The sequence below is a fragment of the Desmodus rotundus genome, chromosome 11 (assembly GCF_022682495.2).
Source record: "Desmodus rotundus isolate HL8 chromosome 11, HLdesRot8A.1, whole genome shotgun sequence".
NCBI classification, from domain to species: domain Eukaryota; kingdom Metazoa; phylum Chordata; class Mammalia; order Chiroptera; family Phyllostomidae; genus Desmodus; species Desmodus rotundus.
In genome coordinates, this window is record NC_071397.1 from 63,482,235 (window position 1) to 63,500,875 (window position 18,641).

At 35.5% G+C, this 18,641-nt stretch overlaps 1 protein-coding gene and 1 non-coding gene across 6 annotated transcripts in view; both read right to left on the reverse strand.

Moving 5' to 3' along the window:
- The window catches only part of REV3L (REV3 like, DNA directed polymerase zeta catalytic subunit), a 167,136-nt gene that overhangs the window by 36,970 nt on the left and 111,525 nt on the right, over window positions 1-18,641 (reverse strand). For all 5 annotated transcript variants that reach the window (XM_071219649.1, XM_045188684.3, XM_024551816.3 and 2 more), the window contains 4 exons: window positions 12,451-12,643; window positions 11,030-11,141; window positions 5,640-5,755; window positions 3,549-3,667 (listed from right to left, as the gene is read on the reverse strand). In XM_071219649.1, the coding sequence (XP_071075750.1) occupies window positions 3,549-3,667; window positions 5,640-5,755; window positions 11,030-11,141; window positions 12,451-12,643 (540 nt within the window). The remainder of the gene's footprint in view (window positions 1-3,548; window positions 3,668-5,639; window positions 5,756-11,029; window positions 11,142-12,450; window positions 12,644-18,641) is intronic.
- LOC112297480 (U1 spliceosomal RNA) lies at window positions 11,930-12,091 on the reverse strand. The gene has a single exon (XR_002974049.1). It is a non-coding gene; the product is annotated as a U1 spliceosomal RNA (small nuclear RNA).

Sequence of the window (18,641 nt, forward strand, 5' to 3'; positions counted from 1 at the left end):
TTACTCCTCAAAACGGCTTTAACGGCTTTGTTCACAAAAATGTGCCTTTGGCTCAATGCTCATCACCCTCTTTGCCATTCTTCCTGTGACTTCACAGCTGTATCTCTAATCCAGACCTCTACCCCATATTTGGGACTTCACTATTTCAATGCTTGTTGGGTATCTTCATATAGATATTCTCCTGATAACTCATGCTATTATACTCTTAAATCATCATTTCCCCACCTAACACGATCTTAAACCATCTGTGTCAGAACCATGATAAATCATTCTTGACACCTCTTCCTCTTTAGCTTTTTGTGCATCCAGCTCTTGTTGATTGATCCACTAATTTGTTTTTAAATCCCGCCACCAGTTTTCATTTGTTGCCCCAATAATCTTCTCTCTGGTTTCCTTACCTCTGGCTGTGTCCCTGGCTATACTGCTACCAGACAGATAGATCTCAGAGGTAAATTCATGTTACTGCTTCCATCCTACCTTAGCCACCCACCCCCACAATCATACTCCAAGATCTATGCCTACCAATAACTGTATCCCTCCATAACCTCACGCACCCCACTCTCTGACCACCACCTCCTATCCTTCCAGATTACTCCCTCTAGTGCCCTGATCTCTCTTGCTCCTTATCTATCTAGCTGAAATTCCAGTCAATCATTGTGATCACAATCTTACAGTTCAGCTCTTTGCTTCTTTCCTGCTTCAGTTGTAATGAACTGATCAACTAATTAATTAAATTTTAGCAAACCTATAACCCTTGGTTTGTGAGTTGTAGACAAATCTAACCCTCTGTTACTCTGCATGTTACATCTGTGAATTTGAACATAGCTGGCAGGTATCACTTTAATTGCCTGATGCAAATCTCTGTTGGGCTCTCAATGATGCCTAGTTTTTATAGTTTCTTAATTATCCACTCTCAAATTCTCCTAGATAACTACTGTATACTCTTCTTCTCTCATCAAATCCAAAAAACTCCTTCACTATGCTCACTTTTAGCTGAGAAAAGTGATTCCTATTTCACTGAGAAAATTGAAACAATCAGAAGAGAACTTCCAGATTCTCACTGCCTCATCTACTCACCTTCCAGCATCTGCATCCATATAATCTGCTTCCCTGACTGTTAAAATAGAGAGGAACCTGCTATACTTACTCCATCTAAACCAGGCCCAAATTTATGCATTAAAGATAGCACTTAATAAATATTTGTTGAACTGAATCAGATCTGTTTCCAACCTACTTGGCAAATCCTTAAAAGGCCTGGATTAAGCTGATATCCAGAAGGTGTCTAAATATAATTTTCTGGGGAAAAGTAATTTATTCTTTCATTCAAGCAGTCAACAAATATGTCATAAGCACTATTTCATAGGCACTGTGCTTGTCACTGAGGACTCAAGAGTCCACAGGGAACAGCAGGAATTCTATGTTAATGTTAGGCAAGAGAATGAAAACTAGCATATTATTTACAAAAAAAAAAAAAAACAACTTTTTTTTTTTATAACCCAACTAGGCATAGACAAAAAGATACCCATTTCAACTGTAAACTATCTGAGAGGTGCAATGCAATTCTTGAGTAGATATCTTAAAAAGAACAGGGGATTTGACTTTTGTTTATGTATTCTTTTGCATTTATTTTTATATAGTAGATATAGAAAGCATATTGTAAAAACAAACTATAAAGATTAAAAAAAAACAATAATAGAGGTTTGAAATTGCTAAGTGTTATGAAGGAGATATAGATAAATGAAATGAAGATAAAAAGGAGCCTTTGGAACTGTTTAAATCCAGAAAAAACTGTTTGAAGGCCTCTAGTATGAAGAAAATTCTCAGGGCCAGCTTCTGTCCAAAGTCATAACCCTTGAAGTTCCAGAATAGCTTCGATACAGGACAGTACTTCCCACAGGTTCATTTAAGGTTTCATGAAAATTTCTAAATTTCCAGGAGTACTCTGGGTTAGTTAAAAAAAGGGGGGGGGCAATCTAATTTATTTGCCTGTCTAGAACGGGGGAAAGGAGTGTAAATTAGCCAACTCATAACTTTCTCACAGGTGTTCCCTTCATTCACAAATAAAGATCAGATATACTATATATTCAGCCTACAATTAGAGAAAGGCTTTGACCCTAAATTTTCAGTAAGGACTAAAGAAAGCACCAAACTTTGAAAAATATTTACTCTTTAATTTTTAATTTTAAACTAATAATTAATAATTGCTACAGATATCTTTTGGATCTTCATAAATACAAAGGCTCCTGAAAGGGAAAATAAAAATAAAAAGACTCCCTGAAACTACGATTCAATAATTTGATTTTGTGTTTATATACTTATTTATGTGTTCATCCAGCCAACATCAGGGACTAAGTTTGAAATATATACTAGAATATGCAAAGCAAATACATCGCAGTCTCTGTACCTCCATATTCTACATTGTGTCACTAGAAATTATTTTGAAGTCATTAGGGATTCTTGTGCTCTGATAATATTTTAAGAAGAAAACAGCAATAAAATTATCCTCAAGCAGATACATATATTGTACATTTTCAATTAGATGATATGTGAGCATCAAACTTTCGGCTCATGGAACAAAGAGGAAATGAAAAGAAAAACGGGAATACCTGAAATTAATATAAAGGACATAGTTTCTTATTGGAAAGAACTACTGTGGGATAATGCCCACGGAGTTACAGAGGGCGTGCTTAGAAAGTCAAATGTTTCACATAGTCTGGGAGAGCCGGGATGGTCACAGTGAACAATGAGCACATAAAAGAGAGTCTACAAACAGAAAGTTTCAAAGGGGAGCAGTGTAGAATAGAGCTTCCTTTTAAATACAAACATTTTATCTGATAATTATCCGAAGTCCAAAATCTGAGAATATACCAGTTTAGAGTAGGTATTGTTTTTACATTTCAGTAAGAGAAACTGGGCAACTTCAAGGATGTTACATAATCTAGGATCCTATGATCTTACATTTTTGGTGAAAATTGTGTTTCTGAGTGATTGCAAATTAATAAGATAGTCTGTGGAAATTCTTACTACCAAAAATCCTTACCTGGGGGCTCCCAAAGCCTCAATTGGGTGCTACAATCAACTATTTCCAAGTACAATCTTTCCAATTTACCTTATGAGTCTGACCCAGTTTTGAAACATTCTCAGTTAAAAAAGTTCCTTCCGTTATCTAGACTAAATTTTTCTTACTGTAAGAAATGAAAAAGGCCAACTGAATTCATCTGGCCTTAAGTTCAAAAATGATTGAAGTACAAAAATGACAAAGTTATACAACATTCAACACATACAACATATTATTTCATGACAGCCTTAGATTTTCTAGCTACTGCTACTTTAAACACAAATCAAAAAAAAATTAAAATTCATCAAAAACATTAAAAGTTAAATACGTTCATAGCTGTGTAGTTTAGAAAGTAACTCCACTTAAGTAAAATAATTCACAAAGACACATAGGTTACACAGTAAGCTATACTAATACTCTATAATGACTAAAATTGTTATATTGAGCTAACCTCTTATTTCCAAACAGAGTTTTATCTAAAGCACCTTACCTCATTTCTCATGATTCGCCAAAGATTTAGAGTAATTCGGCCAACGATATTTATCTCACTCATTGTATCTGATCCATAGTCATCTCTTTCAGCTGCGAATCTGTTCTCAATTTTGTCATCTGTAGAAATGAAAATATACTGCATCAGGACTCAGAGAAACCAAATTTCCAAGCAGATTATGTCAAAGAAAATTATTATAATAAAAATTAAAGATGAAGATTAAAGATGAAATGGGATTCACAGTCTATTTTGTTCAGACCTTTTGCTGACATCAATTAATGATGTTCCTATTCAGGATGAAATTCTCTGACAGCATATGGAGATGAAGAGTTGCTCTTACAGTAAATAGAGTTCTGAGCCTAGTTTCTTAAGTGATGATTTTACTAGAATAGAAATTAAAATGTTTCTTGTATATAACACACTGGGTATATACAAATGTTGCTGATTAGAGGCTCTGGAATAATAAATATATTTACCATATATTGAATAGCTATTATGTTCTAAGAACTTTACTAACATTATTTTATTTTAATACAGTCACTTTATTATTAGCTTACTTTTTATTTTGCACCTTGGTAAATTGTACTCAGAAATGTTTTATCTTGCCCCAGGCCATGTAGCAACAGAATCAGTATTCTATACCAGGGTTACCTGATTCCAAAGACTACAGAATCAGTATTCTACACCAGGGTTACCTGATTCCAAAGACTACGTATGTACTAGTACATACCACCCTACTCATCTTTCTTTATTTTAAAGAGATAATATTTGAAAAAAATTTTCTCATTTAACAAACATTTATATGATGTTTACTATGTTCTCATGTTTTAAGTACTTCACAACTGCCCTGAGATGGGGGCTATTATTACCCCCATTTTACAGATTAACAATTTGAGGTATGGACAGGTGAAGTAACTTGCTTGACACCACAGTTAGTTAGCTGTATAGCCGATTAGGACCCATGCAGACTTTCTCCAGAATCTGTGCTCTTTACTATGCTGCCTCCCTCGGCAGGCCCTTTCTATTGTATCACGTTGCCTATAAAAATGGTTTTGCAGCGATTTTAGAAGAATACAAGCTTTCATTCACTTTTCTGATCTGAAGTCATATCTTACCTGTTAAAACTAATTAAACTGATCAATGAGTGTACCTGAACATTCATGCTTCCTCTCCTGAAACCTATGCCAAATGAAATGTTGAAAAAATTGAGATATACCACTGTTCCTATTACTCAAGGGATACAGAAACCACAAAAAATTCATGCTATGAGAAAATGAAAGGCAATCTCTCTGCCTTTTTATTCCAAGCCTTGGCAAAGCTCAAAATATTTATTGTCCTTCAATAATTTAGCTTCAACTTTCCCCTTTAAATTCACCAACAGTTGAGACATTTTGCTGAAATCATAATCTCTCCCAAAAAGTCTCTTGATTCGTTTTTTTTTTTTTAACCAATTCTGTATTTGGTCTTTTAGCCTCCTAAACATATATTCTACTTTGTCCTAGTCCAACATGTGGGAAGCCTTTAAAATGAAATTCTTAAAAATTTTGTAGTTATATAAAAAGTATTTTTTAAAGCGCTTTATAAACTGTAATTTTGATGAGACTCTCATTATTGGCCCCCTCTTAAATCAGAATCAGACTTTTGGGGAACAGCCTAAAATACAGAACCAGATAAATAAAATTATAGTACATCAAATAAAAAAAAAAGTTATGTTCTTCATAAAGATTATGAAGGCTATTTCATAATATAGAAAGAGTACTTAAGATGAGATGTTGGATGAAGGAAGCATAAAAAAATGGGATATACATATGATGAAAGTCATAAAAAATAAAAACCTATACATGTATATGAAAAATGACTAAAAGGAAAAACATAAATATAATAACTATATGTAGTAGTGAACTGGGGTATTTTTTCTTTACTTTTCTTGATTTTTAAATCTTTCTATAATGGAGTTATGATATACCTAGAATTTACAAAATTTAGTCTTAAAAATTGGGGTAGAACAATAGTACTTTTAAACATCCTGTCTTCCTTTACTTTGTAATTTTCTCTGTAGCTGAACTGTAAAACATTCACAATGCTCCATACCTGGCACCCGAGAGATCATCTGACATAAGTCAACACTTAGGGCAGCAGCCCTTTGTAAGAGGTAACCCCAGGAGTGCATCTGAATCTCATAGCCTAGCAGAATATCAGGATCATACCTAAAGAAGGAATGAAAAAGTTAAACAAGAACCATACATTTAAACATTTAACCAGAAGAACTTTTTCTTCATGACATAAAGGATAAAAATAAAAATCTATATTCTATGTTTCTCAGAGGGCGATGGGATGATACAGCAGTACTTACAGGAATTTGTATACAGGAAGGAATGCTGCTCTTATAAAGCAAGTTTTTACTTAGACTATATTTATTTGATGACTTGGGAAAGAGATTGATAGAAATTGGGGTGGGAGGGAGGAATCACCACTGAAGTAGGAGAGTGAGGGTATGGTTGGTAACATAATGTAGGAAGGGAGAGGGTGAATGAAATGTAAGGGCATTTGTGGACAGTGTATTTTGAAAAGATTCCCCCACTCCCTGCCTGGGTCATTCTGTTGCCACTTCTCCACCTCTCTAACCTATACTGTCCTTAAACAGATTTAATGCTAGGAAAGAAAATGAAAATGTCTTCCATTCCTCACTCAGTTTTAGTAATGACTTGGTCCTCACATGAAATAAGGCCTCAGTTATGACAGGTTTGTCCTCTAGACTTAAGAGGAAAGTGACTCAGTTTAATGAAAGACTGAAATATAGGGGTGAGATCAATGTGGGGAAGGGAAGCATCAGAAACCAGGAGAAATTGTGCTCAGTGTGGTCACAGAGTTGGTCGCACTGGTAAACTGAACTGACAATCTGCACCCGACTCAGGAGGAGCCCTGTTGTGGCTCCTCTTAGGCCTTCCATGGGACCAACATGGAAAAACGTGTGGGGAAGAGAGGAACTGATTACAGTCATAAATTGAGAGCAAAAACTACAGTAACACTATTAAATTAGAAACTCCAAATTAGTCTGATTATTGTTTACAAAAGCCAGAAAGCAGGTGAAATATCACAAAAATTTACGAAGTTGTTTTTCATATCCGCTTATAATGTCACCCTGAATTGTAGGATGTGCAGATTATATCACTTAATGCCTGAAGTATCACCCCAATGCCTGCAGCACAGAATTACACTAACTTACTATCGAAAGTTGTATCTGGCTACTTTGCAAGTCTGCGGTGTAACAATGGACCATGGTTACCATTTTTAGATATATATTTTTAAAACTGGTTTGCTAATACTTCCATAGCTACTTTCTTAAAATGGGTGTTGAACGGCTTTAGTTCTTACTTATAAGAATGTCACAAAAACATCACATTTTTAGTCCTGGAAGATTTAAGTGGCTGATATCAGAAGAGCTAGGTTCAGACTTCTGCAATGGCACCCTCTTTATCTTTCCTATTCCGTAAGGGCGCTATCCAAATACATTCTATAATGTAGATTTTCGTATCTGGTGATGTGCTTGTGACCCACTGTTATACCGCAGACTTAAACAGTAGTCTTCAACTTGTTAGGAGAAAAGATAACATGTATTATCTATGCACCTTTTTCTACACAAATAGGGTTGAAATTTCTGAGAAAGCCACTTAATTTAATAAACAATTGATCAATTCAATAAAACAGTCAAATGGACCTTTCACCAACCTATAAAAGTAGAAAGTGCCACGTGGTTGGTAATTATGGAACAAAGAGCATGAGATTGGAGAAGCAAAAGAAAGCAAGGCAATATGCAACAATGAAGCTAATGCTTAGTCTCAGAAATCTAAGGTTTAAAAAGGTAATTTATGCTTTTTTTTACTTGACTTTTTTAGAGAGAAGAATGGGGGGGGTGGTGGAGAGAGATACACTGATTTGTATCCACTTATTTATGTATTCACTGGCTGATTTCTTGTATGTGTCCTGACCAGGGATTGAACCCGCAACCTTTGTGTATCAGGATGAAGCTCTAACCAACTGAGTACCTGGCCATAGTAGTAGATTAGTCTTTAAAAAGGAAGTTCAGAAAGATCTTAGGGCACTTAAGAAAAGAGAAATCTCCCAACACCCTTCCTGCTCATTGGTCTTTTCAGAGTCCAGAGTGCTAACCATTACACAATGGAAACTGCCCTGCTCACTGGTCTTTTAACATAACATCTAATTGTTGATAGCAACATCACCAACTCTCATTTCCATTGAAGTTCAACTCTTCTCAGAGGACTCAAAGATGAACTCTCTGCACGACAAGTGCATCTCCCTGTAAAACTAACTGTGTAATGTTTAAATTTGAGAAAGCGGGGTAGCAGTGCCAAGCGGCTCTAAGGATCATCAAGGATAGATTTGAAGGATTCCTATACACACATAAAAGGACTAGTGCAGTTGATTGTTTCAGAGTAAGAGAGTAACTTACAGCAGATATTACCATGTGGCCACAGTTGACCCTGATCTTAAAAGAAGAATTTGGAAGACTGCTGGAGTTCCTATTATATCCATTTCTAAAGCACAGGTACAACATGAAGAGGATGTCAGATTACAGAGCCGCTGTTACAACTCATATAAAGACAGTTTTTCTAATTTCTTCATCTGAATTTCTTGGATTTAGAAAACATCTTATTATTGCCGTAATTATTCCAGTCAGCTACTTGTTCTGTTGGGGCAACTAACAGATAACAGAGCTGGTTAAGAACACATAATTTTTGATAATGTTTTGAAAAAATTTTGTTCTCAGTTAAAAGGTTGTATCTTATAGCCCTGGCTTGGGTGGCTCAGTCGGTTGGAGCATCGTCCTATACACCAAAAGTCTGAGGGTTTGATCCTCGGTCGGGGTGCTTAAGGGAGGCAGGCAACAGATGTCTGTCTGTCTGTGTCTTCCTTCCTCTCTCTTTAAAGTCAGTAAACATATCCCTGGGTGAGGATTTAAAAAAAAGCTGTCTATTTTATAAACTGCTACTGGTCAGAGATAACGGCTGAAAACAACAAAAGAATTGGCCTATGCTTCTTTTACTGGACTTATTAAATAGGTTTTGTTCTTTTAAAATTATTTAGTTGTTTCAATATTTTTCAGCTCTATTCTGTATGTTTATTTTTGACCTGGAGGCTGTTTAGTTTTGAGGTCCTTAAAGATGATAAAACATTTGTTTCAAGTTCAAAATCCCCAGGATTCTATCATTTCTTCTGTGGAAACATTTGGTGACAATAACAAAATCTTGATAACCTGTTCTTTAATGTTTGTGAATTTTATTCAGTCTATCAAGCTTTATGAAAATTAGAGAAAAGAAGGAGGTTGGGTAGATAGGATTAGTAGTGAAGGAAAAAAAACACTGGAGAAAATGAAAGCAGCAGAAACATGAAAATGATTTTATTTGCTTAGGCAAAATAAACTATTTCACAACTAATATTTATTTTAAATAACCCACTGACATCTGCACAGATGAGGGCTGAGGGGGCTCTGACTAGGGTAGTGGTAATAGTCATGGAGGAGAAGGAAATGATCTTAGAAAATAATAGATTAAGTGGAGAAAATACATTGGATGGGTGTAGGGAAAAGAAAAAGGGAGGAATCAAAGCTTATATTTAAATTAGGGAGACTGGGAAAATGAAAAATTATTAACAGTTCAAGGCAATATAGACAGAGATGAATGACTGTGACAAGAAGATAATGGATTTGGTTTTACTTGTTTACTATTACTTTATACTACTTTGTGTGTTTGCCATCTGAGGGGGTAAATATTAAGAATGGAAAAATAAAGATAATAAATGTCTGTGAGTATGCATGTATGTTTTATTCAATTTTATATTTAGCATCCAGCACTACACATTATACACAGAGTTAACACTTAAGTATTGACCAGGCTAAGAGTTTCACGTACATTATCTCACTTAATTCTCATGTCTATTACCCATTTCACAGATGAGGAAACTAAACCTTAGATATGTAACATGCAGGATACAAAAATACAGAGCTGGCTGACTCCAAAGCCTGTACCTCTCAAAAATGAAATGAAATAAGCACTTAGGGGGTTGTTTGGACTAATATATACAGAACATTTCAAAATTAAAATGTTGATATTTAAGGATTTTCTTCTCTTTAATCATATGATTTTTTTAGAGTAAGCACCAAAAGTTAGTTTTATTTTGTTTACTGCATTTTTCCTTAATGACTAGTATAATTCATGTTATAGATATTTAAGAAAGTACTACACTTGCAAATGATTGACATAATTCTCCACGTTGGCAGGTAATCCTGTTGTTGGGAATATACCTAACAAGGAGAAGACAAGAGTACAAAGCACAGGGACATTATTGGCTTTATGCAGGCATAGAAGATATTGATTGAAATTCTTTATATTTTCCTTTTGCTAAGCTGCTTGGAGAAATTAAAGTGTGGTCAGGAAGGCATCTGACGTGTTGGTGACAACCTCTGGAAGAGATAAAGGCAGGACACACAACGGCAAAACTCAAATGGGTAAGAACCCATCCAGCCACCAGTGCGATAAACACTAAGCATACTTTTTTCCCTCCCTAAGGTAGCGGGTAGTAGGCACATCATTTTTGATGCTCTGACATTTAATTAAAAAAAAAAACCCAACATTTTCCAGTTTTCTAATTTTCAAAATGGTTTATGTTAACCTATTTTGGATTCAATCAGATGTTGAGTGTGTAGAGTATCATCTTGATCTTTAATGCGAAATATTGTCTCAGTTTTACAGGCTTTACAAGAGTCAACCACATAAAGGACTAAGTATCACAGAATGCTCAAAGACAGCTTTTATTGACACATCAGGATCCAAAGAGTATTTTCTAGCCTGATTTAGGCATTTAAAAACCTAAGGCTAGCAATGAGAAGAAATCCTAAGTTTCTAGAAAGTGAAGCATTTAGTAAGAGAGTTCATGGCTACCCAGAGTAATACTCTTGAGAAAATGCAAGAGATCCACTTAATTACTTTCTTTTTAAATTAAATTTATGAACAGATTAAATTCCAAAGCTTTTTGGAAATATTGGTTTGTTTAAAACTCAGGAAACATTTTTTAGGAAAAATAAAAAGTTTATTGACATGGTGGCTGACCTCCAAGGTAGATGCCTATTTAATGAATAAATTTAGTATAGTTCCCCATTATTTCACCACCACAAAAAACTCATGTTAATATCCAACTGGGGAAGCTAGAGGCTAAGCTAATATTTCTCTTTTACTGAACCCTCAATCTTGAGAATAAAATATTCTTTTTCCTAACCCTAACCTGATGGAGGTAATGGGAGGTGAGGACAAAAATCTTTCCAGGGATAACTCTTATTTTTCAAGAGCAACAGCAAGGGATTCTCTTTCCTTTTTCAACCTCCATCTATAATATATTAATCAGTAACAGTACAAAAGGATTCTCTGAACAAAAACTGAAAAAAATTAGAAAATACAGAACAGTACCTCTTTATTATATCTGCAATTTCTTGAAAAAGTGCCTTCTCATCAGCAGCATAGGTAACTTCTAGTCTTGTAATTCCAGACCTAATAAGTAATGGGGTCTGATATCTGATATCTAAGAAGTAAACAAAATGTTTATTATATATAATTGTGTAAGTAATACTATTCCTTACTTTTGAGTAAAATTATGCTACTAAAATACTTCAAATTGAGAGAGCTTTCCCCAAAGTAAATATATAATTACCTCAATTTCTTGAAACCTTTAAGAAAATAAAAAATTTCAATTTCCTATTTTGTTATATTCCTGAAAAGTTTACATTCACAAAATTCCCCATATAACGTGTCCCTCAAAAAGAAATTTTATTACTTCATTTCTGTCTTTACTCTTCCTACAGGAAGAGCTTGGCTTAACAGAGAATATTTTAATCAGTGGTATGTTGGAAAATGTTTATACCACCTCTGGCAGGGGGAGCCCTGATTTGTAGTGCTTGCCTATTTCCATGATGTAAAGACTTCCACCGTGGCTGATTTCAAGTGACCAATATGACATCGACTAGATAAGAGTAATTCATGAAAATGTCATGAAAAAATTCATGGAAAAAAAGAGCCATGATCGCTTCTCGGCCTCTTGGCTAAAATCAAGTGTAAAAGCCATGAAATATTCATTGGCTTGTGAGCAGATACCAGTCAGTTCAAGCATACCACTGACCAAGCACACCACTGACCACTGGTCTATACAGTTTTGTTCTGTGCTAAGACCTCCTTCTGTGGTATACTATACGAAGGACCTCTGAACCAGAAGTGTATGTATTTAGGGCAAGAGATAAATTAGACTATATCTTAAAAGTCTCTTATAAACCATTAAGTCACACTGTAACAGTAACAACGTTTTGTTTTTTTAAAGAGGAGAGTGCAAATGCAGTCCCCAACTACCACAAATCATGCAGTCGAGTTCTCCACATTTGGGGAAACCTCAGGGGTCAGCACATCCGGAGTGCAATGGATAGGCCTCGACCTGGGAAAAACACCTTCGTGATCATGGTATCTCCCCTGCCAGGTAAGTATGTATGTAATAGTAACTTCTTAAAGCAAACAGAAACTCTGTATTAGCAGCAAAGAGACACATAATCATTTGGTTTCAGTATCTACAATTAGTATTTTATAAAATTGTATTTATAAGAAATTATATATCCAAATTGCAAATTTTATTAAAGTCTTTATATTGTATTGCTTCTGACAATTATTTAAGTAAGAATAATAAATCTAGGACAAAGCAGTACACAAGACTTCCTACCCCCATATCTCAGCAATTTAGAAAGAAATTCTTTACATTTGCTTGGTTTAAATCTCCAGCACAGAGATGGCGCCATTTAAAGGTTCCTCCTAGGGCATGCAGGTATAAAACTAACAGAAATGAACACTACCTTGACTGGAGACTGTCTTGTCTTTATCAATCACTATCACACCCGTGAGTTCTGTTTTGTCTGTATCTGGTAGTGGAGTATCAGATGAGATGCAGTAGAACAGAGCACAGATTGGGTCAAATTCAGGATCTGGTTCTAAGTCTCGTCTGGTTCGAGCATGTAACTCCACACTGATTAGGGTAAGATTTTGTATCTATAAAAAGGAATTAAAATATGTTTTAAAACACTTTCAAGACATGCTGAAAGAAAGTATGTTTCACTAAGACTCCAAGGAAATATATAAGTAAAATTACAGAAACAATGTCCACAAAGGATACAGCTACAGTTTAATACTCTACAGATTAAAGATTTTACTAAGATTAAATTAAATCCATTCATATTTTTATTGCAGAAAATCTACTTATACTGTAATTTTCAATGTTAATATATATTTAAAGCTATTTGTTTAAAATACAGGCAGTACCACTCAATTTTCTCAATTCCTGTTTGAATTACTAGTCTAAGTGGTTGTATTGGGTTGGCCAAAAGTCTTTAGTTTTTTTTGTAAAAGATACATTTTTCATTTTCACCAGTAACTTTATTGATTTGGATTTTTGAGTGTGTTGGCTATCTCTCACGTGGTTTAACATTGATTGTTCTCAATTAATGTCTCAATTTGATTGCTATCAACTTCAACTGGTCTACCCAACCATGAAGCATCGTTCAGCAAGAAATCTCTAGCACGAAACTTTGCAAACCACTTTTGACAAGTTTGATCAGTCACAGCACCTTCTCCATACACTGCACAAATCTTTTTTGGTGTTTCAGTTGCATTTTTACTTTTCCGGAATAAAGCACACTGTGTCAAAAAAAGTTGCATATTTTCTTCCACCTTCAATATTAAAATGGCTGTAGAAAAATTTACCAATTTTTCTGTTTCTTTTTAAATGCATGCTGATATGACAGCTGTCACAATACAATCTAACAAAATTGTTTCGAATGAAGTTACAGACAACTAAGTGCTATTAGAACCATCTTACGGAAAAAACCAAACTTTTGGCCAACCCAATATATTTAAACCAAAGTTTGTAAACTTTTACTTTCTACCTAGTAAACTATAGTTTAAACTAGAAAAAGAGATTTTGAAATTTTGAAGCTCGTAACTACTTGAGGGTACTTAAATTTAAGCATTTTGTGTGTACTAGGCAGATTGTTATAGTTTTTCCTGAAAAAATTTTAAGAATTTCTTGGTATCAAATACACAATCACTGAATTTTTGCCCATGCACATTTTCTTCTTTGACACATAAGGCAAAAAATGTAATATTTTTTCTTTTAAACTTATTTTCCTATGCTAATAAAAACTTTCCTTAACTGTAATGTAATCTCCTTAGTTCTCTTTCTAAAATCAAGACACAGTAAGTAAAAACTCTGGGTAAGAAAAATAAAATATGATTATAGCTGGAATTACAGCCATCACTGTACCAGCAAAGCACATGTATCTGGCAATGGAAAATAGTAGACTACCCTTAAAATATTGGTAATTATTCAGGTCTTATATATTTAATAAAGGATTTGTATCTATCTTGCATGCTAATAGTTGAAGAAATACAAATGAAAGGTTCTCACTAGTGATGGAAATAGAATTTGGTAAATCTCTTTGGAGGACAACTTAGAAATACCTATAAAGTTAAAAATGGACATATCCTTTGATGCAGCAATTCTACTGAGAATATATCCTGCAGCTATACCCATACTTTTAGCCAAATTATGTGCACAAAAATGTTCACTAAAGATTATAATATTCTTAGTCTTTTATAAGCTATAAAAGGCTAACAATCTAAATGTCTATCAGTTGGGAACTGGTTTCATAAATTATGTGGCATCCATAAAGACCCCACATAATGGAGTAATCTGTAACCTTTAAAATTTTCTAACGAATGAGCCAAATCTAGAAAAGGCATTTGGGCCAGACAAGATGGTGGTGTAAGTAATCATGGCTCACCTCCTCGCACAACCACATCAGAAGTACAATAAGCTAACGGACAACCATCAGAAATTGAGCTGAACAGAAATTCTACAACTATGGAATTAAAGAGACCAACTACAGAATTAAGGGAGAAACCACACTGAGACTGGTAGGAAGGGCAGAGATGTGAAACAGGTGGGTAAATATCAGAAGAGATATGTGAGAAGCAAAGAGTCCCAGACCCACAGCAGGCGCCCCCAACCCAGGTTTCCAGTGCCAGGAAGAAAAATCTCCATAACTTCTGGCTATAAACCAGTGGGAACTGAGGCTATGGAGACAGAAACTTCTAGAGTCTCAAGCAGTTCCTCTTAAAGGGCCTGCATACATACTTCCTCAGAGCTCCAACATGGGGGTAATAGATTGAAAGGCATCAGAGACATACAGGGATGAACTGAATTGTTCAGCCTCAGGGACAGATCTGGGGGCAGCTTTCTTCCAGACACAAGCACTGGCAGAGGCCATTTCTTTTTCTGAGCCCTCCCCACACAGAGCCACAGAGCCGGCAAGTGGGCACCATATCTGAGACTCCATTAACTTCACTCACAGTTTGCCCCACCCTGGTGATTCTATGAAGCCCTGCCGCACCCAGCTTTCAGGCCCACCCAAACTGTTTCCAGTGGCTTGTCCATACAAATGACTTGTCTTGGCCCATGCCTCAGATTCTCCTAAATTCTCTCCAACAAGCAACATCTCGCTTCAGTGAGCCCCATACCCCTCTGTAAGTTGCCCCAGGACTGGCTCTAGCAGCAGACAGCCTTAGTTCACAGCATGGACTTGCATAGGTACCCCCAAGCCCAGCACAAGTAGCAGCCATCTGCTACTGTCGACTGCTTTATAGCTTATGCCATGTTACTCCAGAAAGAACACAGTTGGGGGCTCAACTACAAGAGGGGTATACTAGCCCACATGAAGGGTGAACCTTTATTAACTAGCTTGGGTAAAAGGGGAGGCTGTACCACTGGACTTGATAAGATACCTACTGCAGCAGGCCATTCTACCAAGCCTGGGAGACGTAGCAGCTCTTTCTAATACATAGAAACACACACAAGGAGATTGCCAAAACAAGGAGACAAAGAAACATGGTCCAAATGAAATAACAGAAAAAACTCTAGAAAAAGAACTAAACAAAATGGAGAAGGGCAATCTACTATACGCAGAGTTCAAAACACTGGTTATAAGGATTCTCAAGGAACTTAGTGAGGATCACAATAGCATTAAAAAAAAAAAACCAAACCCAGTCAGAAACAAAGGATGCACTAACTGAAATAAAGAACAATTTACACAGGGAATCAACAGTAGAGTAGATGAAGCCAAGAATCAAATCAGCGATCTAGAATATAAGAAAGCAATGAACAACTAATCAGGACAGCAAGAAGAAAAAACAATCCAAAAAAAATGAAGATAGTGTAAGGAGCCTGCGGGGCAACTCCAAGCATACCAACATTGGCATCATGTGGGTGCCAGAAGGCAAAGAGAGAGCGAGCAAGAAATTGAAATTTATTTGAAAAAATAATGACAAAAAACCTTCCTTAATTTGGTGAAGGAAATAGACATGTAAGTCCAGGAAGCACAGAGTCTCCCAAACAAGATGGATGCTAAGAGGCCCACTCCAAGATACATCATAATTAAAATGCCAAAGGTTAAAGATAAAGAGGGAATCTTAAAAGCAGCAAGAGACAAGCAGACAGTTACCTACAAAGCAATTCCCATAAGACAGTCAGCTGATTTCTGAAAAGAAACTTTGCAGGCTAGAAGGGACTTTGCTGGCAAGAAGTATGCAAAGTGATAAAAAACAAGGACTTACAACCAAGATCACTGTATCCAGCAAAACTGTCATTTAGAATGGAAGGGCAGATAAAGTGCTTCCCAGACAAGGTAAAGCTAAAGGAGTTCACCACCACCAAACTGGCATTATATTAAATGTTAAATGGAGTTATTTAAGAATAAGATCAAAACTATGAACATTAAAGTGGCAACAAATTCACAAGTATCAACAATTGAATCTAAAAAACCAAACTAAACAAATAAGCAGAACAGAAACAGAATCACAGATACAGAGATCATTTGGAGGGTTATCATTTGGTAGGGAGAAGGGAGAGAATGGGGGAAAAGGTGGAGAGATTAAGTACAGATTGGTAGGTACAGAATAGACAGGGGGATGTTAGGAACAGTATAGGAAATGGAGTAGCCAAAGAACTTATATGTATGACCCAAGGACATGAAGTAAGTTGGGGATTGCTGGAGGGAATGGGGGTACTGGGTGGAGGGGGGCAAAGGGGGAAAAATTGGAACTATAATAGTATAATAAATATATTAAAAAAGAAATGTTACTGTTTCTATTTTTTAAAAAACCAAAATAAATAAAGATTAGAAAAAACCCAAACCATTATAGGGTAGCCCAGAGAAAGAATTTTTAAATGCATACTCCTCAGAATTATTTGTTTTCTTTTTTTTGACAGTAAGCATGTATTAATTTAGCATATACAAAAGTTTGAAATAGAAAAACTCTCCTTAAACACAAACAAAACAAAAAAACCCCAGTTTAATTAGAAAAAGATGAACATGTGGAAACTCTATGATAATAAGACTGAAGGAATTTCAGGTCAAAAGAGTTTTACTTATTTATTCATTTACTTACTAGGCCAAATTTCAGTCAAATTTTGCCTTTCTATTCCTTGATATAAAATGTGTTATGGACTTAGGGGCTTTTTTTTTTTTTTTTTAAAGCAAAGATGGAAAGAAGAGACTGAGGGAGATTTACTGAGTGTATCAAGGCAAGAGGTAAGGACAGGGGATGAAAAATTACAACCCTTTTCTTCTGCCTTGAGTATTTATTTATTTAAATCCTCATTCAAGGATATGTTTATTGATTTTTGAGAGTGAGGAAGGGGTGGGGGAGAGAGGGAGAAACATCTATGTGAGAAACAGTGGTAAGCTGCCTCTTCTGGCACCCTGACCCTGGGGATCAAACCTGTAACCTCAGTGACATGCCCTGATGCGGAATTTAACCTGCAACCTTCTGTTGTATGGGATGACATTCTAACCAACTGAGCGACTTGGCCAGGGCCTGCATCGAGTATTTATATGCAGAAGAGAGAGATTAATTAGCCCAGGGTAATGGGAAACAGAATAAAAATGCTGTGGGCACAAATTCCTAGAAAAGGAACAGAACATAGTGTAGAGGTTTTGGGGGTTCATTCCTAATATGACCACCAGGTGGCTGTTTGGAGATTAAGAAAGCCTGTGTTGGGAAGAAGCTATAAGCAACCTGTCAGAACCTCTCATGTGATTTTAACATCAAGAAGGCTCATGATTCTGAAATGGAGTTTTGAAGAATGGAGTATCAGTATAAAAAGAAATATATGTCTTTCAAGTAATAAAAGTTATCAAATTTAACAAGTCTTTTTGCTAATAAGGTCTTATCCAATCCTAAAATAAGTTTAAGATAGAATTGACTTCAGAACAAAAAACAAAAAATAAAAAACTGAATTCTCTGCTCTCAGGGCAAAGACATAAAACAACTTTATAAACCAGCATTTTCCAACAGAAATACCATGAAAGTCACACACGTAATTTTAAATTTTCTAGTAGTTACATCAGAGGTGTCAAACTCATTTTCACCAGGGGCCACATCGGCCTCACGGTTGCCTTCCAAGGGCTGAATGCAATTTCAGGACTGTATAAATGTAACTCTCCTTAACAGTTAAGTGAGAGCTTGGCGCTGCTGCCAGGTAGAAACAAGGTGCCTGGCTGGATTCAACCTGCAGGCCCTGTTTTTGCCACCTGTGAGTTACATGTTTAAAAAGTAAAAATAGGTTAAATTAACTTAGAAATATTTTCTATTTAGTTCAATAAATCTAAAATATTACCCTTTTTAACATGTAATCAATATAAATGGTTATGAATGAGATATTTTAACATTCTTTTTTCTATTAAGTCTTCAAAATTAGTGTGCATTTTACATTTACAGCACATCTCACTGTGGATGCCAATTTTTTATGGAAATACTTGATCTGTATTTAGGTATCATAAAATTTACACTTGAAAAAGTAGTTTAACATGCCTAAATTTAAAAAATTTAAAATACAGTCCCTAGACACATAAGCCAAATGTTAAGTTCTCAATAGCCACATTGCTAGTGGTTACCATATTAATAGCTCAGGTATAAACAATAAAAAATATTC